Source organism: Sapajus apella, unplaced genomic scaffold (genome assembly GCF_009761245.1).
Source record: "Sapajus apella isolate SASKATOON/1434 unplaced genomic scaffold, GSC_monkey_1.0 scaffold163, whole genome shotgun sequence".
NCBI classification, from domain to species: Eukaryota; Metazoa; Chordata; class Mammalia; order Primates; family Cebidae; genus Sapajus; species Sapajus apella.
The window spans coordinates 1,544,071-1,556,470 of record NW_022437103.1 but is presented as its reverse complement, the minus strand read 5'-3'; the positions used below and the strand labels follow the sequence as shown (position 1 = coordinate 1,556,470).

The window sequence follows — 12,400 nt, the reverse complement described above, 5'->3', positions numbered from 1 at the left end:
TTCTAATACTACCTTGAGACAAACTTACTAACAAAATATTTGTCACTGAGCTATAAAATTGTGACAGTATAGCTTATTGATCCATTGTCTTGTTGAATATCATTAAACATGATATTTGGAGTTATTTACCTCCCTCCCTTTCCCATTTCCTCCCTCCCTCTCTCCCTTCACAGGAATTTACAATGCTCCGTATATGAAATTGGTTATATTCTGTCTCTGGTCTGTAAAACAGTTAGATTGCCACCCCTTTCTATTCTTCCTCCCCATGAAAAGAGAATGACACTTTAAGACATCTTTATAACTAGGCTACAGATCACAAAGCCTAATCTTCCAAAGGATACCTGTCCCATTTAGGGTTAATAACCCTGCATTTATTAAGGACAGGATCACAAAGTCCCAAATCCCCACATCTTACAGCTCAGAAACACTAACTTGAAGAAACACCCCTGTTGACTTGGGAAATATATTTTCCTGAGACCAGTGGTTTGTGAAATATATTCTCCAATTGGCTGATCTCTTGCACAGTTGTTTGTCATAATCAGATCTTGAGACTATATATCTCCTTTCAAGTGATGATTGTGCTGTAACCTCTGGCTCCATCCACATTTCTGGTTTGGGTAGAGCAGATTTCAGCAATGAATGAAAACCGTAGCTATCTTATCAAATAGCAGCAGTACTTGTTTTGTTTAATAGTGCTGGAAATTAGTTTTTCAGGCACTGATCTTGACAGGTCAGCTGTCAAAAGTGGGTGTCTGTGGCCATAAATTCATTGATCCTGTAAACAAAACTCTGTCTGCAAAATACAAGGGGAAGTCAGAGTAGACTCACTCATGTACGAATGAAATGGTCTGGAGCTGTATAACTAAGTGTCGGAACTTCTTTGGGTAAAAGGATTTTCTGGCTTTCCATTTATCATGCCCATCGGCCGCATTTGGCTTTTATTGACTGAAACATTTTCCTGAGCATTCGGAGTGGGGAGCGCCAGACACCTGCAGGATGGGGGTGGGATGCCATCCTCTCCTAATCTTGGTTGACTACAAGGCTGGTGATCCTTTGGAAGACTTCATTTACTTAAAAAAAAAATTCCTCTTGATTATTTCATGTGAACTGTGCTTTTCTATGTTCTGGCCTTATATTTTGGATCTCAGATGGATGGCCTTGCCCAGAAATGGCAGAGGTTTACCACTCTCGTCTTAAGACTTGGGCAAGAGCACAGGGTTCTGTGGAAATGGGGAGATTCACTCAGCCTGGAGCACTTGGCTTCTGTCTGATGTGAGGGAATAATAAAGTTTCCACCCAATATGAAGGATCCTGAATCCTGGAACATAGTTGCACTTTGGTGTGTTTGAAAGGTAGAATTTTGATTTTTTGCTTTGAAGTAATTTTTCCTTGCTCTGCCAGGGTACAGGATGCCTAGAGCCCAGGGAGAGAGAAGTCTGTATTAAAGGAAAACAAAACAAAACTACTTTTAAGTCCTAACCATTTTTAGATGAAGAGATAAGCATGATAACAGCCTTCGAAGGATTTTTTTCCTTCATGCAATTCCATTTTAATTTACGTGGCCTTCTTGTATTAAGGTTGTCTGAATATTGACTAAGGTTATTTGGAGCTGCTCCTCTTTCTCAGTGGCGAAAGATCACTTGGATTGCTTATCTTCTTGGAGCTGGGCCTCAGCTGTGGCCACTTCCTATCTCCCAGCCCAACAGTTTACAGAGCTCCCACCATCTTGGAGAGGGCCTAGAATATGAGACGCTGTGCTGGTCAAACTTGCCATGTGCCCCTTCTAGGAAATGAGGCACCCCTAGACCAAAATTCCTCAAAGCACTGATTTATTGGGTTCTGACTCTCAGAATGACCTTGACGTACTGACAGATAATTTGACTCCAATTGCTCTCCCATCATTCAGTTTTCTCTATGCTAGTTATTTTCATCAAAAGCTTATTTTACTTCCTTATTTTACTTTTTATTTTACTACTATTAGAGTAGTGAAAATCCTGTTAAAAATCGGGAAGAAGATAAAGAAGGTAATACTGATTACTTATAATTCGACTTAGATTTTAACAATGGGAAAAACTGAGTGTGGGATCTATTGACATTCTCTGCACAATGTCTACAACTTATCTGTAAATCTAAAACTATTTTAAAATGAAATCTTATTGCAACAAACAAGAGTTTACCAGACCCAGAAGAAGAAAAAGGGCATTCCAGGCAGCAAAAAAACTAGATACGAAGATCAGGAGGCATGATGTGCCTGAGAAAGGAGGAGGGATTTGGGAGATGGTAGTATAGTGTTACTACATAAACTACAGTGAGATTGAGAGTCAGAATTGGCTCTGGATGAGGAAGGCTTTTCTTTTAGACCAAGCCTAAAAGTCTTAAGATTTATTCTGTAGGAAAAAGGAATTCATTAGAATATTTTAATTAATACAGTTCATATTTGAGTTTATTTGTTGTAAGAGTACCTACCTGCATATTGAAGGATAAGCTACAAGAAAGACAGGTTGGGAGTCATGAAACCAATGAGAAAGCTGTTGCAAAGGTATAGGGGGACTGAGGTGGTGCTTCATGGAGCAAAGCAGTGGGCCAGAAGCAGAGAATGATGTTCAGGGCTTCATCCCAACTGTTTCTTCCTGCCTCCATCCTCCGTTCTTATTTCTGATTACAATCCCAGTAGAAAGACAGGTAAAGCCTGGTTGATCAAGATGCACAGAGACCCATTTCAAACACTTATCCAGGCCAGGACAGTAGAGAATGAAGATGCCCATTCACCGTGTCAGGAAGGTTTGGCAGCAGATGTTAGGAATCTGGGTCCTAGTGCAGGACAGAATATTGAGTGTCTGGAATGATGCATCATCACTAGGACAAGATGACTTCTGTTATGACTCTATGAGCCATTGGATGGTCAAGAAGACCTCTGTAACTCCACCCTCACCCAGGAGAAGCACCAGCACACACATCAGGGCTAAGCAGCTCCAGTGCCTGGGCTAATCAGTTATGGGAGTGCAGATGCAGGCATTCCAAATAAACACCCATTCCTGTCCCAGTGAGTCTGTGGTAGAACATCCAAATAATGCAGGCAACGAACCACTTGGCCCCGTTTGTCTGAATTTGTCCTCTTCCCTCCCACAAGCATTTTAATACAGCTGTAGGAAGTGATTCTGCATCTTAATGCAATTTCTTTCTTTTCTTTTGCTTTTTACCCTCCCTTCCTTCCTCCCTCCCTCCCTCCCTCCCTTCTTTCTTCCTTTTTTTCTCTCTCTCTCTCTTTTTCTTTTTTTTTTTTTTGGGGGGGGGCGCAGGATCTCACTCTGTTGCCCAGGCTGGAATGCAGTGGCACAATCACAGCTCACTGCAGTCTTGACCTCCTGGTCTCAATCAATATTCCCATCTCAGCCTCCCAACTAGCTGGGATTACAGGTGTATGCCACCACACCTAGCTAATTTATTTTTATTTTTTATAGAGGCAACGTTTCACCATATTGCCCAGGCTGGTTTTGAACTCCTGGGCTCAAGTGACCCACCCACTTTGGCCTCCCAAAGTGCTGGGATTACAGGCATAAGCCATAGCTCCCAGCCTACTTCTTAAGACCCAATGGCGAAATAGCCACAGTTTTTGCTTTTTTTTAAAAAAAAAAAAAAAACAACCATTTCGCAAAGTGTGGTATTTTCGTATCTTCGAGGTCTTTAAGCAGAATTTTGGGTAGATCTTCACTTGTTCTTTATCTCAATGCTCTCAAATTAATTGTGGTGGTGGTGGGAGTGGGGGTTCTTCAGCGTACATGGCCATGCTATTCACTAATTTGTTTATTCATTACTCCAAGGCATCCTATTGTTTAAGATGGAGTGGGTCTTGGTGGGCTTCATGTCCAAAGGGACAACGGGAGATTTCAGGTTCCTTTAAAACTGGCTCTAGAACTCCATCTCTTACACTGATGGTTTTACTTAGACCTCAGAGTTGTAGTCTTTTCCCGGAGGAATGGTCACTCAGGTTCTATAGCCTTATAGTGAGGGTTCAGTGTGCAGACCCTGCTTCAGATTACAGGACCATGGGAAATGCTGAGGGAGTAGAATCATTCTTAAGTGGAACAATTGGTGGTTCCTTTAGGGCCCCCGGTAGCACTTTTTCACTGGAGTTCTTCTTCTCCTCAGGTTAACTAGGGGATCTTATGGATTTTTCCCTGACAACAGTATATACTGCCTGTGGCAGTTTGACCCTTTAGCCCCTGCTATTTAATGGTGATTCATGGATCACCAGCAGCAGCTGCACCACCTGGGACCATGTTAGACATGAATAATCTTAGGCCCCAGAATCAGAAAGTGCATACAGAATCCCTCAGTGATTTGTGTGGATATCGTAGTTTGAGTGTCATGGCTTTTATCTACAGCAGTGGTTCACAATTCTGGCTGTGCATTAGAATCACCTGGGGAGCTAAAATACCCATCTCTAGTTCACTACAGACCAATTAAATAAGAGTCTCTGGGGGTAGGGCCCAATTTTCAGTACATATTCTTATAAAGCCCCCTTAAGAGATGCTAATATGCAGCCAAGTTAGAGGCCCAGTGACCTAGAAGAGCAGGGATTCTCAAATTAGGCTGTAATATCAGGAGCACTTGGGAAGTGTTAACACTTTCTATGCTCAGGCCCTGAGGTCCTGATTTAGTTGACTTGAGATGGGGCTGGGTATCTGCATTTTGTCATGTCTTCCCCATTAATAGATGAGAATCATTTCCCAGACAAAAGTTTTGTCATTGTACAGACCCTGCAAGGATGCAGGGAGGGAAAGCAGTCTCATAAACAACTGTGTCTCCTCATTGTTTCTGAGCCAAGGTGGGGGTCTCCTTGACCACTTTAGGGTGACTGTCAGAGATGCATCTAGCTATTGGATATGCCCTGCAGACTTAGGAGAATGTAGCAGATTCAGAGCACATTTACTCTGCCATTAGCCTCTACCTGCCTATCAAGGAAAATGATGGAGCTGGCACCACAGTGAAAACAGCAGGAAGCTCTTGACCCTGCTCACAATAGGCACTGGGGTGCAAGGCAAGCTATGCACTTGGGTGTTTGCTACTTGCTTTAGTGCTGAGCCTCATCCTACCCATGGAGGGAGCAATGGCGGAACTCAAGGGCCTTGTGGCCTGGGCAAGTCAAAGGAGTAATTAACGAAAGAGGGTACTTTGCAGGCATCACAGTGACATGGCCTCCGTGGGTGAACAGAATAAAACCGAACATGAATATTTGTTCTAGAGACAAGTTCTCACCAACTGGTTTCATTTTAGGGCTGTGCTGAGCTCTAGAGATCCAGGTGAGCTGAGGGAGGATGTGTAACTCTGTCTACCACATATCTATTCTAGTTAGGGTTTTAAACTGGCTACGGGTCTCTGGGAACCCCAGGACTACTATTCACCCACCTGCCTAATTCAGCATCCCAGTACAGGTGATGAGTTCCTAACGCATGCACAGGTGCCAGTTCCATCCCTTACAATCATTATTTTTCCTCCACAGCTGGCGACGTGGGACTCAGAGAAAGGCTTGAATGGCAGCTTGCAAGAGAGGCCTATGGGCAGCCGCCTCCAAGGATTGACTCTCAAAGTGGTGACTGTCTTGGTAGGATCATGGGGACATTCTGGGAGCTGCACCATCCAGGCTGTTGAATCAGAGGCTGCTTTTTGTTTAATGCTGGGTTTAGGGAGAAGAGAGTCTTTAGGAGTATTGCGAGCTTTCATAAGGCCTTTTATTCAAATAATTGTGTGAACAATGAAAGGAAGAGTGAGATTGAAGTTTCTGTCCCAGGGCCTCTGGGCTTTCCATAGAAAGTCCCTGAGCTGGGGGTAGGACCCAACTTTCAGTGCATATTCTTATAAAGCCCCCTTAAGAGGTACTACTATGCAGCCAAGTTAGAGGCCCAGTGACCTAGAAGAGCAGTGATTCTCAACTTAGGCTGTAATATCTAGCTGCTCTAGAAAAGGACTTCTCATCCACAGCCTCCTCTGAGGACCAGAAGGGGTCTAGCTGCTCCATTTGTTCTTGGATGTAAACTGGATCTTGACCCACTACTGGTCCTTAGGAGAGCTGCTATTGTAGCCAGAGCCCCCAGAAAGATGCTGGAGGAGGACATTCTCCTAGCACCCAACACCACTGATGGGCTCAGGTGACACAAGTTCAGAATGAAGAGCATTTGGTAGTTGCAACCTTTCTCCATGGGTGTCCTGGAATTACGGACTTTTGCATTTGTAAAAGAACTTAATACCATCTTCCTTTCAGTTGGCTTTTTCACATTTTAATAAAAACTGCAGGAGACATTATACATTTGCCTCTTATTGGCTGGGTCACACATGCCCAAATGTCCCCTCTTTCCCAACAGACACTAACATTCCCTGGCTCAGAAACCTTCGGCAGCAGTATTTCTGCATTCCCTGTATACACACCACAAATAAGCTTTATACCCTATTTCCCAACACAACTAAATTAATGAGCTGTACTTCCTGGAGCTGTTTGCCAAAGGCTCCTTGTTCAGTTTCACACAAGAAGGAAGGGGAATGGTGGGGAGCGCTGAGGTGTTTTCTAGATGACCACCTTGCTCACATGTGGCATAGCACAACATGGGAGCATGGCATGGCTTTGAACTCGGAACTCTGGGTCTGAATTCTATCCTACCCTTTGGCTTCTGGTCTGGTCTTGGCTAATTAATCCATATCCACTTTCTAGTATAGTCCAGTAGATATAATGCTTTTTCTCTCAATCTAGTATCACAGAACTTTATCGACACTTCCTATCTTGGATGAAAAGTTTCATGTGTCTTATGTGGGCCTCATATAGTTTTGGCATATTCTAAAGACATGATCCTAGTTCTGCATGGATGTTAAAAATGGAGGAAGGAAAAGAAACCATGTTATTGAGGGAGCAGGGGGTTGGGGCAGAGCCTGGGATAACATACATAACACAGGACAAATGAATCTCTGCCCCTCTGTATGGACCTACTGATTGGAGTGATCATCCTGTGCACTGTTCCTTGAGTGTCCATAAACTGCTATAGAAAAGGGCAGAGAAGTTGAACCTCCAGTCCTAAATTGGGTAACTACAAATGTTCTAATCTGATCTTTCTAACATTGCCCTGGAAATAGTGTTGATGAACCTATTATTTAATTAGAGAACCTTCATTCTGTTGTCCTCAGGAAGAGCCTTTCGTGATGGTGGCTGAGAACATCTTAGGACAGCCCAAGCGCTACAAAGGGTTCTCCATAGATGTCCTGGATGCACTGGCCAAGGCTCTGGGCTTCAAATATGAGATTTACCAAGTCCCTGATGGCAGGTACGGTCACCAGCTCCATAACACGTCCTGGAACGGGATGATCGGGGAGCTAATCAGCAAGGTAGGTCCCCACAGCAGATCTGGGGGAGGGGCACCCTAGTCTTCCTCTGGGGCAATATCTAAACTTGACCAATTGCACAGTAGAAACCTTGGGACCAGCTAAACAGACCACAGTTACCATTCTCCACACACAAAGGCTCTTTTGTCCTCAAAACCCTGCTATGTCCATGTCTGCTCTTGTATCTCCTCATCGCTGACACTCTGTGTTACCTCCCTACACATTGCTGTCATTCCTTTGAAGTCTATCCACTGTTCCTACTCTGTAGCACACCCTTCAAGGAATGCAGCCTACAATTGGGGTGAAGCAAACACCTAGTTGCCATCAGAGGGACTGGTGAATGCTCATTCTCCTATCCCTCATAGACCACAGGTAGGATATACATACACATATGTGTATGTCTACATTGCTACATATTGGTGGCGTGGCACCTCCCAAGTCCTCTTACTCATTTAAATTGCCCTCTTCTTTCCTCCCATAGAAACTGCATCCTCATTAAAACTCATGGCATGAAGCCAACTTACCATGTCCCTATTGTCATTTCATGACCACTGGGTCATTTCCTCATGATCATTTATCATGGTGGCATCTGACTCAAGTCCTTTGTCTCCATTATTACTGCTGCCACCGTTCCAACAATTTCTGACATCCCTGTGGACAACCCTGGACTGCCAGTGCATTCACCCCTTCACCTCCAGGGACCTTTGCTGTGCTCCACTCCAGTGCTCACCCCCATGCATCTCGTTAGCATCTTACATGTCACTGTCACTAGCCCACTGCATGACCACAACATGTCCTTCTGACTTTTTTGTACCTTTACTCTTACAACACAGGCTGTTTGCTTTTTCAGCCTGTAAAGGCAAACACTAGGCTTGTCATTCCTCCAATTTCTATTAATCTTACTTTTAAAAAGCTTTATTGTGGTAAAATTCACATTCTATAAAATTTACCCATTTTAGATACACAATTCAATGATTTTTAGCAAAGGTACCGGTTGTATAACCTTCATTATCATCTAGTTTTAGAATACTTCCATCACCCCATTGAGATCTTTCATACCCCCTTATAGTTAATGCCATTCCCACCCCCAGCCCTAGGCAACCATTAATCTACTTTCTATCTTATAGAGTTGCTTCAGTGAACATTTTGTATAAATGGAGTCATACAAGATGTGGTCTTTTGTGTCTGATTCTTTCCACGTAGTGTGTGTATTTGAGGTCCATCCTTCTCTGCAGCTTCTGTGCCTTTCTGATACTGCATCCTCATTGGGTGTCCAGACAAACCCCTGCTCCCTTCATCCCTGTGACTCCCTTTGTTCTTGATTTTTTGTTGTACCCTAAGCCTGAATGGATTCTATTATCTATCCTCCTAAATCCCGGTTGCTGCACTCAATTAGAGAAGAAAATTGCAAATATGTCCAAATTGCTGTGGAAACCCTTTGTGGTCTCCAGAATCAGCTGGGCCTTTCAGTACTGCCAGAATCTTTTAACTTGTCTTTTGTTGGGATCATTGACTATGTCTCTCGGAGACTGCTTGAAAAGTCTACCTTTCTTCTTGAGCTACCTAAGAATCCTTCCCAACTGAAAAATAATTGCCCTTCTATATGGGGGAAATAAACTGAGACTTTGTGACATAAAATTGTACTACTAATTCCTATGAAATTTACATCTGCAGGCACCTGCCATCTCCCACAGAGGGGAGTGTCCCCTGTCCCCTGTCAGTCTCTGCCACTGTCGTAGGTCAACCCCTCCACCTGTGTCGTGAGTTGATTCCTTTGTGCCTCCTTTGAACCTTGCTTCATAAATTATTTTCTCTTCATTCTGTGTTGTAAGCCTATCCTGCTCCACTAAATCTCTTGTTAAGCCCTTAAATATGCTCCAAACTTTCCTAATCCTAAAAATTGTCCCTAGATGTCAGGGTTTTTAGAAGAGAGGCAAGAACCAGAGATGCAGTGGCACAAGTGTAAGAGGAGAGTGTTGATAAGGCCACCTCTACATTTTTTGTCTTTACTCAAGGTATAGTATTAGATTTCAGTTTAGGACATCAGTATATCTGTCCATAGCCCATATGTTAAACCTTAGAAAACTTCTTCCATGTGTGTTTCCCCAATTTGAGCATAGAGTTTGGATCAGTTGTCACTATTGGTGATTCTAAAAGAAACTGGTTCTGCTGATGCCTCTCACTTGGAGGTCCAAGAGCCAAGATCATGACGACTGCCTTTCAGTGCTCTTGTGACTAAAGGAGGACTCCAGGCCCCATTGTCACCTGGCACCCACCCATCCAGACATGAAGGTCATAATCGCCCCAAACTTGGCAGCTTCATCCTCACAGTCTGGATCCATCTTAATAGAATCTCTGTCTGCTTTTAAAATGAAGCTTATCTTTGAAGAGAAACATCTTGGGAGGTAATCTTGAGGTCACAGTAGGGCATGTCCAGAGAGATTCTTCACACCATGGCTTTACCATGGAAAAATCAACCTGTGGGTCTGCAAGCCATGAATTAAGGGTGGTGGAAGATAGAAATAAGTAGATGACCTTTTGTTCTTTCAGTGTTTTACTCTCTGGCCTAAAGTCTACATATAAAACACTCAGTGGCCAATATGTTAATAAGGTCTAACATGGTTGTTGAACTCACCCTATAACTTCTGAAGTGTTTTAGAAAAGAGAGAGATCAATGTGGGATAATAGCATCTGGAGAGGTGTGATGAAGAAATGGAGTGTGCCTGTGGTCTTAACATGTAGGGAGGATGCAGACAGGCCTAAAGAAGATAGAAAGGCCTTCTTGGTGCTGGGTAGAGGGAAACACAGGGAAAAGAAAAAGAAGACAGCTAAAGTTTGGTAGAGGAACAATAGCAAAGTGAAGAAAAACTATAATTCAAGAGAAATGAAGATGCTTTACTCAGCTCTTTTCTGTAGAAGAGGTTTCCCAAAGTTTTTAGAAAAGAGAAACTTGTAAGGTGAAGGAAACAGTAACAGACAATTTAGTGTTGGATTTTCCTTACAATATTCAGACTCTCAGGTTGTCAGCTCTCAAATCCATTCCTCTGAACCGAGCAACACAAAGAGCAGAGGGTGGACTGGACCTTGACCCAGGGCAGAACCCAGCAGTAAGCTGAGGACTGCCATCTGATGAGATGGCTTTGCCTTTCAGAGAGCAGACTTGGCCATCTCTGCCATCACCATCACCCCAGAGAGGGAGAACGTTGTGGACTTCAGCAAGCGGTATATGGACTATTCAGTGGGGATTCTAATTAAGAAGCCAGAGGAGAAAATCAGCATCTTCTCCCTCTTTGCCCCATTCGATTTTGCTGTGTGGGCCTGCATTGCAGCAGCCATCCCTGTGGTTGGGGTGCTGATATTTGTGTTGAACAGGATACAGGCTGTGAGGGCTCAGAGTGCTGCCCAGCCCAGGCCGTCAGCTTCTGCCACCCTGCACAGCGCCATCTGGATTGTCTACGGAGCCTTCGTACAGCAAGGTACCTTTGGGCTTTCCTGATCCTTGAATAGCTCTAGGGGCCTAGAAGAACTTATTCACTGGCCAAGTTCTCAGGTGCATTTTACCAAAGTCATTTCAAATACAATTTTACTTGATCTCTAGGACAGTACAGATATCATGTTGCACCCAATTTCTCTGAATAATATCAAAGAGAAATTAAATGAAACAACAATAAGGAACTCAACTTCAATTCCTGATGCTCCACTTTAGACAAAATTAACTTTGGAGTTCTGCTTTGCACTTTTCTCCCTTCCCACATTAGAGCGATTGCTATGCACATGAAGTTGTCAAATGAAACTGTGAATTTTGCTTAAGTTTGATGACTTAATGGGGAAAAATTTCAATTATGTTGCAATCATTTAAGCAGTACTCCAGCCATTCTTGAGGCACAAATTCTCCTACCTCTGAGAGGTCTGGATGGTACTTCTATCCAGTAGTGAGTTATAGGATTGGGCCATTTTCACTGGAGCAAGAAATTGCAAAATTTCTAATGTGAGTCTTGATCCTGTTTGTACTATGGCAAATGCTTTGTGAGGTTATGTAAGGAGAATAAGCAGTGAGAAGCTTTCTTCTCCTGACATTTTAGAGGCCAAAGAGAAATAACTGGCTTCAAAGAGGCTAAACTTCTAGTGAAAAGTTTCATGCCATGATTTCTGAATATTCTAGGGGAAAAAAGCCATCTATTGAGGGCTGAATATTAATAAAAGTGATATGGAATATCTCATTTCTCAGGTTTAAAAGAAAGCCAGGGAACCCTTCATGTAAGAGGTATTTCTATATTTGCTGAATTCCCGAGTCTGCTATATATGAATTTGAAATTGGAAAGGGATCTTACATAAGGCTGCATTCGTAGAAGTTCTTGCCACTGTGAGGTAGAATCTCCTAACCGAAAGATTTTGATATTCATACCCCCACCCTTAGTGTTTTGACAAACTTCACACCACTAGAAGCCCAATCCTAACTTTTCCATATTTTGTGGTCCTCTGCCCCTGTGCAAGATCCATGGTTTTAGAATCCTATCCCAGAATTGGCACAGACCCAGCTGGCGGTCACTTCCCTGGCTCCCAGCCCATTACCAGTAGTGGCTTCTGTGCCTGGCTGCAGGGCAGAGCGCCTCCCTGGGCATGGGAGGGAGAGCAGAAGCCACCGGCCAATTCATTTTGTCTGCCTCTTGCAGGTGGCGAATCTTCCGTGAACTCCGTGGCCATGCGCATTGTGATGGGCAGCTGGTGGCTCTTCACACTCATCGTGTGCTCCTCCTACACGGCCAACCTTGCTGCCTTCCTCACAGTGTCCAGGATGGACAACCCCATAAGGTAAGCCTATTCCTCCTTGATCTGCAGCCAACAGCTCGGAGAGGTTTTAAAGAGGATGTAAACCTGTCCAGGGCAGCCTGGTATGATGGAGAGAGCTTGGATCTGCAACCTGATGGTCTCCTGGAATCTTTAGTTCATGGAGAAGAGCTTTACTCCTGTTGTATTTATCTCAGGCACAATTACATAAATGTATAATTTCATTAAATAATATTTCCTGAAA

General features: G+C 43.5%; 1 protein-coding gene across 3 annotated transcripts in view; it reads left to right on the top strand.

Annotated features, from left to right (window-relative positions):
- Positions 1-12,400, top strand: part of GRID1 (glutamate ionotropic receptor delta type subunit 1) — a 771,066-nt gene that overhangs the window by 636,661 nt on the left and 122,005 nt on the right. For all 3 annotated transcript variants that reach the window (XM_032266950.1, XM_032266952.1, XM_032266951.1), the window contains 4 exons: positions 5,504-5,605; positions 7,174-7,371; positions 10,520-10,844; positions 12,042-12,180. In XM_032266950.1, coding sequence (XP_032122841.1) covers positions 5,504-5,605; positions 7,174-7,371; positions 10,520-10,844; positions 12,042-12,180 — 764 coding nt within the window. The remainder of the gene's footprint in view (positions 1-5,503; positions 5,606-7,173; positions 7,372-10,519; positions 10,845-12,041; positions 12,181-12,400) is intronic.